The sequence below is a fragment of the Micromonas commoda genome, chromosome 1, assembly GCF_000090985.2.
Source record: "Micromonas commoda chromosome 1, complete sequence".
Taxonomy (NCBI): domain Eukaryota; kingdom Viridiplantae; phylum Chlorophyta; class Mamiellophyceae; order Mamiellales; family Mamiellaceae; genus Micromonas; species Micromonas commoda.
Genome location: NC_013038.1, coordinates 1,905,287 through 1,918,674, shown reverse-complemented (window position 1 = coordinate 1,918,674; position 13,388 = coordinate 1,905,287). Strand labels below are relative to the sequence as shown.

At 64.9% G+C, this 13,388-nt stretch overlaps 8 protein-coding genes across 8 annotated transcripts; 4 read left to right on the top strand and 4 right to left on the bottom strand.

The window, feature by feature from the left end:
• Positions 1 to 608: 608 nt before the first annotated feature.
• MICPUN_113722 (predicted protein) lies at positions 609 to 1,781 on the top strand (the record flags this gene model as incomplete). The annotated part of the gene is made up of 1 exon (XM_002507706.1): positions 609 to 1,781. One exon carries the CDS (start codon positions 609 to 611, stop codon positions 1,779 to 1,781), a length of 1,173 nt encoding a protein of 390 aa, XP_002507752.1.
• Positions 1,782 to 1,964: 183 nt separating this feature from the next.
• On the top strand, positions 1,965 to 3,730 carry MICPUN_107625 (predicted protein). The gene is made up of 5 exons (XM_002507705.1): positions 1,965 to 2,435; positions 2,497 to 2,923; positions 2,984 to 3,183; positions 3,300 to 3,425; positions 3,488 to 3,730. Exons 1-5 carry the CDS (start codon positions 2,121 to 2,123, stop codon positions 3,698 to 3,700), a joined length of 1,281 nt encoding a protein of 426 aa, XP_002507751.1. The 5' UTR covers positions 1,965 to 2,120; the 3' UTR covers positions 3,701 to 3,730.
• A 122-nt stretch (positions 3,731 to 3,852) lies between these two features.
• Positions 3,853 to 7,032, top strand: MICPUN_55557 (predicted protein; the record flags this gene model as incomplete). The annotated part of the gene is made up of 4 exons (XM_002507704.1): positions 3,853 to 3,959; positions 4,128 to 4,848; positions 4,921 to 5,347; positions 5,411 to 7,032. The coding sequence occupies 4 exons, from the start codon at positions 3,853 to 3,855 to the stop codon at positions 7,030 to 7,032; spliced, it is 2,877 nt and encodes a 958-aa protein (XP_002507750.1).
• A 622-nt stretch (positions 7,033 to 7,654) lies between these two features.
• MICPUN_98579 (predicted protein) lies at positions 7,655 to 8,614 on the bottom strand (the record flags this gene model as incomplete). The annotated part of the gene is made up of 1 exon (XM_002507322.1): positions 7,655 to 8,614. The coding sequence occupies one exon, from the start codon at positions 8,612 to 8,614 to the stop codon at positions 7,655 to 7,657; it is 960 nt and encodes a 319-aa protein (XP_002507368.1).
• A 541-nt stretch (positions 8,615 to 9,155) lies between these two features.
• On the bottom strand, positions 9,156 to 10,565 carry MICPUN_55555 (predicted protein; the record flags this gene model as incomplete). The annotated part of the gene is made up of 1 exon (XM_002507321.1): positions 9,156 to 10,565. The coding sequence occupies one exon, from the start codon at positions 10,563 to 10,565 to the stop codon at positions 9,156 to 9,158; it is 1,410 nt and encodes a 469-aa protein (XP_002507367.1).
• Positions 10,566 to 10,937: 372 nt separating this feature from the next.
• On the top strand, positions 10,938 to 11,952 carry MICPUN_98577 (predicted protein; the record flags this gene model as incomplete). Its single annotated transcript, XM_002507703.1, is given in 2 exon segments — positions 10,938 to 10,996; positions 11,013 to 11,952. The coding sequence occupies 2 exon segments, from the start codon at positions 10,938 to 10,940 to the stop codon at positions 11,950 to 11,952; spliced, it is 999 nt and encodes a 332-aa protein (XP_002507749.1).
• Positions 11,953 to 12,036: 84 nt separating this feature from the next.
• Positions 12,037 to 12,615, bottom strand: MICPUN_51897 (predicted protein; the record flags this gene model as incomplete). Its single annotated transcript, XM_002507320.1, has 1 exon — positions 12,037 to 12,615. One exon carries the CDS (start codon positions 12,613 to 12,615, stop codon positions 12,037 to 12,039), a length of 579 nt encoding a protein of 192 aa, XP_002507366.1.
• Positions 12,616 to 12,731: 116 nt separating this feature from the next.
• On the bottom strand, positions 12,732 to 13,341 carry SRP19 (type II secretory pathway family). Its single transcript, XM_002507319.1, has one exon. It carries the CDS (start codon positions 13,331 to 13,333, stop codon positions 12,803 to 12,805), a length of 531 nt encoding a protein of 176 aa, XP_002507365.1. The 5' UTR covers positions 13,334 to 13,341; the 3' UTR covers positions 12,732 to 12,802.
• Between the last annotated feature and the right edge of the window lie 47 nt (positions 13,342 to 13,388).

Genomic DNA, 13,388 nt, shown 5'->3' with positions numbered 1-13,388 from the left:
TCTCGACGACGTGTTCTCCGGGTTCGTCTCCACGGCCTTGGTCTCCCGCCCCGTCCACACCTGGCTCGGCGCCAGTGGTACCAGCCTGTTGTGGTGGCGGCCTTGTAGGTGTCCTCCTCGTAGGTGTCCTGGCCATGGTGGTCGCGCGTTTTGGGAGTCCAGCGTGGAATAGAGGCGAGTCTCGAGGAGCGGTGCGCAACCTGACGTCCAGATATATCGACAACCAATCACGCTTGCCTCGAAGCGAGTCTGCGTACCAAGGGTGGCGCAACCCGAACCGGTGATAGTGCTACCACCCACCTCAATTGTCGGTCGCGCGCAAAATTTGGGAGTCCAGCGTGAGATTGAGGGGAGGCTCGAGGAGCGGGGCTCAACCTGACGTCCAGATATCTCGGCGAGCGATCGCCTTTGCCGCGAAGTAAATCTGCGCACAAGGGGTGGCGCAACCCGAACCGGGCGACGTGCTACCGCCCGCGTCTACAAGTGTTGAACGAGGTCCTGGTAATCCAAGATTTTTCTCAGTCTACTTGTAAGTGTTATCCAAACTCACCGGCCACGTCGCCACTCGTCCGTCGCGCGACCTCGCGTCCCCCCCCCCGACGCCCGCGATGGACGGTCGAATCGATACCGCCGCCATCACCACCCCCCCGCGCCTCGCCCTCGACGCCGACGCGCTCCTCGCGTACGTCTCCCGCCACGTCCCCGCGGTCCGTCGCGCGGGCCGTCGCAAGGTGCGATCGCTCATCGTGTCGCAGTTTGGGCACGGGCAGTCCAACCCGACGTACAAGGTGACGTGTGCAGACGCGTCCGGGGCGCCCGTCCCGAACCTGACCTTCGTCCTGCGCAAGAAGCCGCCGGGGAAGATCTTACGATCGGCGCACGCGGTGGAGCGCGAGCACGCGGTGCAATCGGCGCTCGGCGCGCTTCGAAGGAACGGAACGGGCGGCGGGGACGTCCCGGTGCCGACGATGCTGGCGCTCTGCGAAGATCCGTCCGTGGTGGGCACGCCGTTCTACCTGATGTCCTTCGTCCCAGGGCACGTGTTCACGAAACCCGGGCTGGACGCCCTCCCGTCCCCGGCGCACAGGCGCGCGGTGTACGACGCCATGGCGGACACACTCGGCGCGTTGCACAGGATAGATCCCCGGCGCATCGGCCTCGGATCGTTCGGGTCTGGGGTTAAAAGTCTCAGCTCGGGTCGGGGGTCTAGTCCCGGTTCCGGTCCGGGTTCCGGCGGCGCAAGCTGGAGCGAACGCCAGCTGGAGCGGTGGGCGCGTCAGTACTCGCTGTCCCTCGTCGGCGACGCCGACCCGGAGCCGGTGGTGACCGCGCTCATTGAATGGCTCCGAGCCAACCGACCTATCGCCGAGCCGGGGGGAAAATTGGTGCACGGAGATTTCCGACTCGATAACATCGTGTTCGAATCGCCGGTGGGACCGGGTCCCGCCGGTACCGGCAAACACAAAGACAAAGATAAACCCGCGCCCGGCCGTGGTGTGCTCGCGGTGCTCGACTGGGAGCTCTCCACGCTGGGCGCCCCGTACGGCGACGTCGCGTACTGCTGCATGCCCTACCACCTGCCGCCGGCGGCGGCGTCGGGTGGGGCGCCCGCGGCGTATCCCGCGTTCGCGGGTTCGATCCCGCCGAGCGGCGTGCCCACCGAGGCGGAGTTTGTACACAGGTGGTGCGTCGCGTCGGGTTTGCCGAACCCGCGGACGAGGACGGAACGCGTGGCGGGCGACCCGAGGGGCGCGAAGAAACCGGTGCGTTCATCTTATTAATCTTTGTACTTGATTGTATGGGCATTTGTGCTGAAGTGGTTTTTCTGATTTTATATGTGTTTTTTTTATTTACAGGTATGGCCTTTTTACGTGGCGCTGTCGCTGTTTCGCGGCGCGGCGATTCTCGCGGGGGTCAGGGCGAGAGCCGCGATGGGAAACGCGTCCGCGGCGAACGCGAGGCAGGCGGGTTCGTTGGTGGAGACGTTGGCGGCGAGGGCGCTCGTCGTGGCGGGCGTGCCCGTGGGTTCCATTCCCCGCCCCATCGGTTCCAGCGGCGGCGGTGGCAACGCCAATACCAGCGGCAATGCCAACGACGTCGGTCTCACGTTCGTGCGCGGCATGGAACCGAGCGAGCGCGCCGCGTCCCTCCTCGTCAAACTCCGCGCGTTCATGTCCGACCACGTGTACCCCGCCGAACCCATCCTCGAGGCGCACGCCGCGAGCGATCGGCGATGGGAAGTTCACCCCAAAGTCGAGGAGCTCAAGGCGCTGGCGAAAGCGGCTGGACTTTGGAACCTGTGGCTGCCCCGCGACTCGGGTCGGTTGCTGAAGATCGCGCCGGGTCGGCCCGGGACGGACGAATCAGAAGCTGACGCGTGGATGCGTGGTCCGGGTCTGACGAACTTGGAGTACGCGCACCTCGCCGGGTGCATGGTGAGTTTATTTTTTAATCTTCGTATGGGCAATTAGACTGACGTGGTTTTTTTTTTAACAGGGCGCGAGCGTGTGGGCGTCTGAGTTTTTCAACTGCTCGGCGCCGGATACGGGAAACATGGAGGTGCTCCTCCGGTACGGCACCAAGGCACAGCAAGAACGGTGGCTCCGGCCGCTGCTCCTCGGTACGATTCGGTCGTGTTTCGCCATGACGGAGCCCGCTGTGGCGTCTTCGGACGCGACGAACGTCACGAGTTCCATCGTTCGAAGGGGCGACTCGTACGTGGTCAACGGTCGAAAGTGGTGGACCAGCGGGGCGTGCGATCCCCGGTGCGAGTTGGCGATTTTCATGGGAAAGACGACCCCGGACGGCACCCCCGGGGTGCCGAAGCACCGCCAACAGACGATGGTGCTGGTTCCCATGCGAACGAAGGGGGTGACGGTGGTGCGGCCGTTGCCGGTGTTTGGGTACGACGACGCGCCGCACGGTGAGTTTATTTTTTAATCTTTGTGTGGGCAATTAGATTGACGTGGTTTTCTTTTAACAGGGCACGCGGAGACGACGTTTGAAGACGTGGTGGTGTCGGTGAAGGACGCGGAGCTTCTCGGGGAAGGTCGCGGGTTCGAGATTGCGCAGGGGCGGTTGGGACCCGGGCGGTTGCACCACTGCATGCGGCTGATCGGGATGGGGGAGCGGGCGCTGACGCTCGCCGCGAGACGCGCGGAGGCTCGCGTGGCCTTTGGACAGGTGAGTCGACGAAATTTTCTCCCAAACCAGCCCAATCGTCCCGTCTCCCACATGTGGATTATTTTTCAATATTTTTCAACTCTCACCCCCCGCCCCTTTCCCCCGTTCGTTCGCAGCCCCTGTCGAGGAACGCGAGCGTCCTGCAGACGCTCGGCCGCGCGCGCGTCACCCTGGACGGCGCCAGGCTCGCCACCCTCGACGCCGCGCGGCGCCTCGACGCGGAAGGCAACAAAGCCGCCAAGGTGAGTTTATTTTTTAATCTTTTGTATGGGCAATTAGAATGACGTGGTTTTTTTTTTAACAGGGCGCCATCGCGGCGTGTAAGGTTGCCGCTCCCGCGGCGGCCATCGCGGTGATCGACGCGGCGATACAGATTCACGGCGCGCTCGGCGTGTGCGACGACACCCCTCTGGCGCGGATGTTCGCCGGGGCTCGGACGCTTCGGCTGGCGGACGGGCCGGACGAGGTTCACCTGGAGACCATAGCCAAGCTCGAGGTTAGGAGGTCGAGGATGTGACGCTTGTAATTTTTTTTCCGCCGTCGTCTGACTGATTCTCACATGCATGGTCGCGTCAACTTCACCTGAGATCACTTGCCCACTGACTCGTCACCGGCGGTCGTCATTTCCTTCCGTCGTCGTCGATCGAGCGGGCGCGACCGGAGCCCACGATGCGATCGGCGCTGGCCGCGTCGCTCGCGCTGTCGCTGGCGGCGGCGTCGGCGTCCGGCGTGGACGTCGTCGTGCGCCCGAGCCCGGAGACGGTCCACTTCGGAGGGTGAGTCACCGCGTCGTCGTCGTCGTCGTCGTCGTCGTCGTCCCCCGCGAATTGGAAAATCGCCTTCATCTCGCCTCTCGACAGATCCTACTCCGATGCGTCGTCCAACGCGACCCCGAACTGAACGCCGTCTCCCGCCCCGTCCCACCCGTCACTGTCCATCACCAGGTGGAGCGCTCGGTACCCCGCGGTCGCGACGGTGAACAGCGGCGACGTCGTGCACCTCTGGACCGTCTCGGGCGAACCCGGCGGGATCCCACTCGACGAGTGGAACGTCCCGCGCGAGCTTCGCGCCATCTGGGCCAAGCGATGCGGCGCCGAGGACGGCACGCAACCCGGATGCCTCGACAAGACCCACTGCCCGGTGCCCCACTGCGGAGCCCCGGGGCCGCACGTCATGACCGGCCCGGTCGCGGTGCACGGCGCGGAGCCCGGGGACGTGCTCAAGGTTGAGATCCTCACCGCGGACCCGTGGGTCGACTGGGGATGGAACGCCATTCGACGAGGGAAAGGCGCGCTCGGGAACGTTCCCGAGTTTGACGAACCAGGGACGATCGTGATGCCCATCGACTTGGCGAAGCGAACGGCGAGGATGCCGTGGGGGATCGCCTCGAAAGCGGAGCCTTCAGAGACGACGAAAGGGAACGACGAGTTTCAAAGGAGCGAGTTTCAAAGGCGAGAAAATCACGGGGTTGAGTTTCCCCTGAACTGCTTCTTCGGCCAGATGGGCGTCGCGCCCGAGCCGAACGTCGGCGAGATTTCCTCCATCCAACCCGGCGCACACGGCGGTAACCTGGACAACAAAGACCTGGCGCCGGGGAGCGTCGTGTACTTTAAGGTTAACGTCCCGGGAGCCATGTTCAGCGCCGGGGACGGCCACGGCGCGCAGGTGCGTTTATTTTAATCTTACTTTGTATGTATGGGCAATGAGATTGACGTGGTTTTTTTTTTGTTTGAACAGGGCGACGGCGAATTTTGCGTCACCGCGCTGGAGACGTCGATGCACGGGAGGTTCAGGCTGACGGTGCTCAAGGCGGCGGCGTCGGGTGCCGAAGGGGGTGCCGAAGGGGGTGCCGAAGGGGGTGCCGAGGGGGGTGCCGAAGAGGGAAGCTCGACGTTGGCGTCGTCCACGGAGCGCTCCATGTTTCACCCGCGAGCGCCGCTCACCAACCCGAGAGCGGTGACGCCCGATGGCTACCTCGTCACGATGGCGTTTCACGAGTCCCTCGACGTCGCCGAACGCGACGCGCTGCTCGACATGGTCCGATGGCTCCACGCCATCGTCCAGCGTCAGCCCGCGGGAGGGGGCGTGACGCAGACGCAGCTGTACCGCGCGGCGTCGCTCGTGGCGGACATGCGCGTCACGCAGGTTGTCAACGTCAAGAAAGGTGCGTTTATTTTAATTTTCGTATGGGCAAATAGGGGACTGACGACGTGGTTTTTGTTAACAGGGATCCACCTGCGTTTTCCGATAGCCGTGTTGGAAGGGTTCGTGCACGGCACGTCGTACGAGACGCGGTATCCGAACGGGAATACCGAGAATAATAAGAACGAGGCGGGGGATGAGGCGACGGGGTGTGAGGGTTTAGGGTTTGGGTCGGACGGTTTGGACACCGAGAAGCTCTTCGCCGAGATTGAAGCGGAGAAGGCTCGGGTGGAGAAGGAGATCGCCGCCGTGGGCGCTGAGATTGACGAGATCGCCAAGCTCCTCGCGGACGCGGAGCTGGGGTTGACGGCGGCGATGGAGGGAGAGGCAAAGGTAAACGACGACGAAGAAGCCGAAGACGGATGCGGCGAGATGCCGGATGAGGAGACGGTGCTGAAGTACTTTACGGAAAAGGGCGCAAAGTTCGTGGACCTGAACGCCGACCTCGTGACGCAGCTCGCGGACATCGAGCGCAAGGTGTACGAGGAGGCGATTGCGTTCATGGAGGACGAGGCGACGGAGGAGGAGAAGGAGGAGGCGGAGGAGTGGTTAGCGGCGCGGCGGGGGGAACGCGAGGACGAGGGATCGAACCCGGCCGGGGGCGAAACGGACGAGGACGAGGAGGTCGTCTTCGCGCAGGAACGAGAGGCGAAGGAGAGGGACGAGGAGAAGCGAAAGGAGCGGGCCGCCGCCGCCGCCGCCGAGGCTGAACGACGCAGAGCTGAGGAGGAGGAAGAGGCTGAACGTCGCGAGGCTGAGGCTGCAGAAGCTGAACGTCGCAAAGCAGAGGAGGAAGAGGCTGCCCGACGCAAGGCAGGGGAAGAAGAGGCTGCCCGACGCAAGGCAGAGGAAGAAGAGGCTGCCCGGCGCAAGGCTGAGGAAGAAGAAGCCGCTCGCCGCAAAGCAGAGGCAGAGGAGGCCGCAGAGGCCGCTCGACGGAAGGCCGAGGAAGAGGAGGCTGCCCGACTCAAGGCCGAGGAGGAGGAGGCTGCTCGACTCAAGGCTGAGGAGGAGGAGGCTGCTCGACTCAAGGCTGAGGAGGAGGAGGCTGCTCGACGCAAGGCTGAGGAAGAGGAGGCTGCCCGGCGCAAAGCAGAGGAAGAGGAGGCTGCAGAGACTGCCCGGCGCAAAGCAGAGGAAGAGGAGGCTGCTCGGCGCGAAGCCGAGGAACGCGCGCGCCTGGCCGAGGAGAAGGAGGCGATTCGAATCCTCGAGGAGGAAGCCGCCAAGCGCGCGAAGCGGCGAGAAGAGGCGCGCGCTCGCGAGGAGGCGGCGGCGGCGGAGGCGGCGCGATTGGAGGAGGACCGCGCGAGAGCTGCCGCGGAGGAGACGAAGAGGATCGAGGAGGAGGCGCGCCGCCGAGCGATGAGCGCGACGCCCGAGGCGGCGGAGGAGGAGAAGAACGAGCAGGAGGTGGAGGAGGTGGAGAAGAAGAACAAGCAGGAGGCGGTGGAGGAGAGGGAGGAGGCGGCGACGGAGGCGCGGAAGGATGTCGAACCCGCGGACGACGACCGACTCGCGGAGACGTCCGACGACCCGGATGTCGCCGGAAACCCTCCGGAAACGAAGCCGCCGCCGCCCCCGTCGTCCGGTGACTCACCACCCGGTGACTCACCACCGCCGCCGCCGCGCGACGGCGAGCTGTGAGAACCGCGGACGAGTGTTCGGCGCGTTCGTCGTGTGTTGCGTATGTGTATGTATATATATATTATTCACATGCGGCGGACGCTGGATGCACCGATGGTACGAGAGGCTGGTAACGACAAAACAAAGGGGAACACTCGACACTCGCGTAAGTGAAGCAGATCGAGTCGCCGTCGTCCCCCCCCGCGGATTCGGATTCGGTCGCTCACTCGTCGTCGGTGACGAACGCGTACGCGAGGTAGAAGAGCCCGAGGTACACCAACGGCGTCAGAGGCGACGAGTCCGAATTCTTCTTCTTCTTCGGAGCCTTCTTGCTCGCAGCCTTCTTGCTCGAAGAAGTAGCCTTCTTGCTCGAAGAAGTAGCCTTCTTGCTCGCGGTCTTTTCCGACTTTTCCGCCTGCGGAGCCTTCTTCGCCAGTTGCACCTCCGGCAGCAGCGGGTTGGTCTTCGCCACGGGCGCCTTCGCCGGGACGTCCCGCGGCTTCGTCGTCTCCAGCCTGGGCGCCAGCGGGACCTTCTCCGGCGCCCTCGGCGCCGGCGCGTTCACCCCCGGCACGAGCTCCTTCTTCGCCTTGAGCAGCTGTTAAAAAAAACCACGTCGTCAGTCAATTTGCCCATACAGAAATTAAAATAAACGCACCTTGGCCTTTTTCGCAGCCGCCGACGCCTCAGCCTTCTTCTTCGCCGCCTCTCGCGCCTTCTTCTCCGAGGCGGCGGCCGCCTTCTTATCGCTCGCCGCGTTCTTCTTCTGCTCCTTGGCCCGTGCCGCAGCCTTGGCGGCTGCCTTGGCGTCCTGCTCCGCCCTGAACGCAGCCTCTCGAGCGGCGTTTTTTAACGCCACCTCGTCGGATTTGGCCTTGGCGGCGTCCTTCTTGGCTCTCACCTCCGCGTTTTGTGACGCGACGCGCGCCTTCTCCTGCAACCGGCGCTCGGCTCTGATGCGATCCATCTTCGCCTCGTACTCGGCGCGCAGCGCGGCGTACTTTGCGTCGTCCTCGGCGCGTTTTTGGGCGGACGAGTCGAGCTTGGCGGCGAATGTCTCTTTTTGCGTGGAAGCCGAGGAGGCGTCGAACGTCTTCTGAGTGGGTTTCTTGGGCTCCTTCGCGGTCGACGGCGTCGTCACCATGTCCTCGGCGAGCTCGGCTTTGAAGTCCGCCAAGGAATCGAACGCGCGCGTCGTCTTTTTGGGTCCCGACGACGCGACAACCGCTTGGTTAGGTTCGGCGTCGACGGATGGAGGCGTCGCCACCTTGGCCTGGTTCGCCGCGGAGACCTTGTCGTAGAGCGCCGCGGCGTTGAGCTCGGTGGCGGCGCTCGCGCCGGGGGTCTCCGTCGCCGGCTTGGTCTTGGCGAGGGCGACGTCCGGGACGGCGGTGAGCGCCACGGAGGCGGCGGCGACGCCGGCGATGAGGGCGCCCACCGCGTTTTGGCGATGATGAGTTTTGGATGCGTCGTCGTCGTCGGGGGAGGATTGCTTCGACGAGGCGCGCGCGACGGTGGCGACGCGAGGGGCTGGGGCGCGACGGCGCGTCGGGGCGCGTGACGACGCCGCGGGCCGGAGCTGGTGGTTGGCCAGGACGGACATCGTGACGGGATCCTGCGTCGGTGAGGGGACGGGGCGTCGGTGAGACGACGAGAAGGGTCGGGGTGGTGCTGCGGATGCATTGGATTGTTGGAAAATTATCTGATTATCGCCCGCGCGGGGTGCGCGGGGGGCGCGTCCGTCGACGCGGGCGCGAGCCGACGACGGGGACGGGGAAGCGCGGGGATTGGGATGCGGGGTGGCGGTCGCCCGCGGGCTCACCTTCGAGTGCCGGCTGTGTGCGGTCTCGATGTGTGGCCCGACGGCAATTCGTCAACCGCGATCCCGGCGGAGGCCCACTTGCTTGTGCGGCATTTGATTGGGCAAAGACCGCCACGCTGGATCGAGCGAGTAAAACGAGTGAGCACCCGGGGCCCTTGCCGATTCCGACTGGTCGCGAGTTCGTTTCCGGGAAGTGCATTTCCGGTTACAATTGATTAAAAAAATCGAGTGCTCATCACTCACGCGACGCTCCCCTTTGAACACCGGGGGTGGCGAAGAAGGCGAAGAAGGCTCGACGCCGACCGAACGCGCGCGCGCGTCGTCACACCATCGGCAGGCGCCTCGTCGCCACCCCCGCGCCGCCCGTCGTAACGCCCGTCGTAACGCCCGTAACGCCCGTAACGCCCGTCGCCCCCGGATCCGCCGGCCCAATCACCTCGCAGTGCACCCCCCCGCCGCCGCGAGCGGTGCTCAGCCCGTTCGTCTTGTGCAAGTCCGTCTCGGACCACACGCACCGCACCTTCGTCACGTTGGCGATCGAATCGACGACGGGTGAACCGGCGGAAGATGAACCGGCGTCGCGAGTCACGGGCACCGGTCGCCAACTTTCGCCGTTTAAAATCTGAACCTCAGCGATGCAAGGCAGATCGGCGCCCGAATCCGTCCTAACCCGGCTCACTGTCACGCCACCCGGGGAATCAAACTCGAACGTCACCGACAGTTCCCGCCACCAGTCCCCGACGACGCCGCACCGCCCGAACGCGATCTCGTCCCCGGCGAGGTTCCACCCCGTGCCCGAATTTTTGGTCACCCTCGCGGGGGTGAGCACCTTTTCAACGACCCGATTTGGCGACGCCGATCCCGCCCGACCCGACGCGGCCCCCGCCGCCGGCACGCCCGCCCCGACAAAGTCCGGTAACACCAAAACGTCCCCGCGTCGGAAGCTTCCGGGTTCGGAGTACTCCGCGGGGTTCCAGCACCCGACGCCCACGCCCGTGGAACCGCCGCCGGCGCCCCACAGGAGGCACCCCCCCGTCTTTCCCGTTCTCGAATTCGTAACAATCGCGGTGGCGCCGGCTCCGTTCTTGACGTGGCCGCCGGCGTCTGCGAGGACGCCGTGCGACGCCCACCCGCGTCCGCGCAGCACCTTCGCCAGCCTCGCGGACGAGAAGAGGAAGAACTTGCCATCCTCCGACGGCGGCGCACCGGGGGCGCGGTAGTGGCCGAGGACGGTGATTGCGCCGTCGACGATCGGGTCGTCTTCGCCCGCGAATGGTCGAGTGGCTAACGACGCGTTGGTGCGTTCGGCGGGTGCCGGGTTCGGTTCCTGCGTTGGGCGATCGGCGGCGGCGGCGGCGGCGGCGTCCGCGTCGACGAGGGCGGCGATGGACGGCGGCGGCGTCGCGACCGGTACGCTTCCGCCGCGGACGTCCTGCGTCGGCAAAACGCCCCCGCATCGCTGACGCGCCCACGTCTCCACCATCTGCCGCACCGCGAGGTTGGGCGCGAGCTGGTCGACGCGCAAGACGTTGCCCCTGTCGAGCGGGTCGACGCCGTGCTGCTGGATCCATCGAACGATCGCGGCGCGCTCGTACGTGCGCCCGGAAGAGACGACGAGAGCGGGTTCGGTCATCAGGCACTGGGTGATTGGGCACACCAACGCGTCGGGGGCGTCGGCGTCGTCGAAATCGCCGGGTAAGACGATGGGCCCGGGCCAGTGGACGCTCGGCATTGAGACCGTTACGACCGTTACGTGGGGCGCGGCGGAACGTGCGAGTCGTCGGTGACGCGGGTTCGCGGGAGCGTGCGGGGCGCGCGACGCTGTGACGTCGTTGTTGACTTCGCCCGCGAAGAATTACAGTAGCAACACGTGGTGCCGTTTGGATTTTTTTTGGCTTTTTTTCCGTTGGCGTGATGAGATTCCACCGTTAGAACTCGTCGGCACTTCGGTTGGCGCGCGGGGAAGGATGACGACGGTTTGGGAGCCCGACCTCGACAAGCTGCGCGCAAGCGTCGCCGAGATGGAGGGATGGGCGAGCGAAGAGGAGGAGGACGCGTCGAACAAGGGGACGAAGCGGAAGAGGGCCCCTCCCACAAAGGGGCCATGCGAGCACGGGGTAAAGTGGAGGTCGAACTGCAAGGTGTGCAGCGCTTGTCCGCACGGTCGTGGGCGCCATAGGTGCAAGGAGTGCGGTGGGTCTCAAATCTGCGAGCACGGTCGTCAGCGCTTTCACTGCAGGGAGTGCGGCGGGTCTGGAATCTGCGAGCACGGTCGTGGGCGCCATAGGTGCAAGGAGTGCGGTGGGTCCCAAATCTGCGAACACGGTCGTGTACGCTCTCAGTGCAAGGAGTGCGGTGGGTCTGGAATCTGCGAGCACGGTCGTCGGCGCTCTCTATGCAAGGAGTGCGGTGGGTCTGGAATCTGCGAGCACGGTCGTCAACGCTATAGCTGCAAGGAGTGCGGTGGGGCTGGAATCTGCGAGCACGGTCGTGAGCGCTATAGCTGCAAGGAGTGTCGCGCGGCAAAGGCTGGAACGTTCCCGGATGTGGACGTCGAGGTTGGGGTGACGGAGGACGCGTCGAGCAAGGGGGCGAAGCGGAAGAGGGCCCCTTACACAAAGGGGCCATGCGAGCACGGGGTGAAGTATCGGTCGCAGTGCAAGGTGTGCAGCGCTTGTCCGCACGGTCGTCAGCGCAATAAGTGCAAGGAGTGCGGTGGGGCATCAATCTGCGTGCACGGTCGTGAGCGCAATAAGTGCAAGGAGTGCGGCGGGGCATCAATATGCGAGCACGGCCGTCAGCGCTCTCACTGCAAGGAGTGCGGTGGGGCATCAATCTGCGTGCACGCTCGTGAGCGCAATAAGTGCAAGGAGTGTGGCGGTGCATCATTCTGCGAGCACGGTCGTCAGCGCAGATACTGCAAGGAGTGCGGTGGGTCCCAAATCTGCGAACACGGTCGTGTACGCCGTCTGTGCAAGGAGTGCGGTGGGTCTGGAATCTGCGAGCACGGTCGTCAGCGCCCTCAGTGCAAGGAGTGCGGTGGGTCTCAAATCTGCGAGCACGGTCGTCAACGCTATAGCTGCAAGGAGTGTCGCGCTGCGAAGGCCAAACAGAGGTAGTAGCATCTCAATCAAACGCAGATATGTTCGCTTCGCCTCACCGCACCGCCGCGGACCTCGCCATCCGTACTCAACATCATCTCCTCAATCGTCTTTTTGACTGAAGAACCCCGAGAGGCGAAACTTTTCCGTGTCGTCGTCGTCGCCGCCGCCGCCGCCGCTTTCCGAATCGCTCGAGCCGCTGGACGAGCCGCTGGACGAGCTCCGCTTGCTCCGCTTGCTCTTCTTCTCCTTCTTCTCCTTCTTCTCCTTCTTATCCTTCTTCTTCTTCCCGTCCTTCTTCCGCTTCTTCTCCCGCTTCCTATCCTTCTTGCTCACCTTTCCCTTGCGCACGCCCCCCGCATCCTTGCGATGGTTGCGCCCGCCCGCCAGCCGTCGCTCGCGGTCCGCCTCCAGCTGCTTCCGGAACGCCGCCGTCTCCCTCTCCGTCGCCTCCGCGTTCGCCTGCAGCTTACCCTCGCGCTCCTTCTCCGCGCGTTTGAACTCCTCCAGCGTCGGGCGCTTGAAATCCTGCAGCGACTTGATGTGCGCCTCTTGCCACGCGGGGGAGTGGTACGACGCGTCGAGCTTGTCGCTCTGGAACCCGACGTTGGCGGACGGATCCCCGCCGCCGCCGCCGCGGTCGTCGCCGCCCATGTAGTACGACCCGTCGCCGCCGTGCATCGAGAGGTACCTCCTTGGGGGACGCGCGCGACGCGAGTGAGCGTCGCGATGCCCAACTGCGAAAAGTTCACCGTCGAGTCTCTCGTCTGCGGTGAGCAGGTGACTGTGAGCAGTCTGGCTGTACGCGCTCTTTGCTTGTGAAAATCTATCTAACCCTAACGCGGTCGTCGCGCGCGCCGACGTCGTCTCACCGCCCCTTCTTCCCTTTCTTCCCCCCCTTATCCTTCTTCGACGATCCCCCCCCGCCGCCGCCCCCGCCCGCCCCGCTCGACGCCCCCGCCTGCCCGGGCTGCGACGAGAACTGCGTCAAGATCTCCAACGCCGTCGGCATCGTCTTTTTGTCCTTGGGCGCGCCGGGTTGACGTCCGGGATGTTTGGGCACCAGACGCGCGATCTCCAGCATCACCGCCCGTCGCGTCGGAAACTCTCGCGCGATCGGGGTGCCGTCGTCCTTCTTGATCGTCACTCGAACCCTGCCGCGCTGCCAAAAGTCCTTCGGGTAGCTCTTGTCCTCAACCTCGCACGGCAGCTTCATGCTCTTCTCCAGCACGTCCCTAATCTCGAGCACGTTCGGGGCGTCGCACGCGGCGTCTTTGGGGATCCGCCGACCCTCGGCGACGGAGCACCGGGAGTTTATGTAGGACGGGTAGATGATGACGCGGCGGTCGTGCTTGTACCCGCCGCCGGCGGCGTCGTCGGCGGAGGTGATCTCCACCATGCGTGGCGCTCTCTCGCGCGCGCCGGTGATTTGTGTGCGAAGCTCTCGGCGCTGT

Coding starts and splice junctions, on each gene's coding strand:
- SRP19 (XM_002507319.1), bottom strand. CDS start 13,333: ATGGTGGAGATCACCTCCGCCGACGACGCCGCCGGCGGCGGGTACAAG.
- MICPUN_107625 (XM_002507705.1), top strand. CDS start 2,121: ATGGAACCGAGCGAGCGCGCCGCGTCCCTCCTCGTCAAACTCCGCGCG. Junction 2,924..2,983: donor GTACGACGACGCGCCGCACG/GTGAGTTTATTT, acceptor TTCTTTTAACAG/GGCACGCGGAGACGACGTTT. Junction 3,184..3,299: donor CTCGCGTGGCCTTTGGACAG/GTGAGTCGACGA, acceptor GTTCGTTCGCAG/CCCCTGTCGAGGAACGCGAG.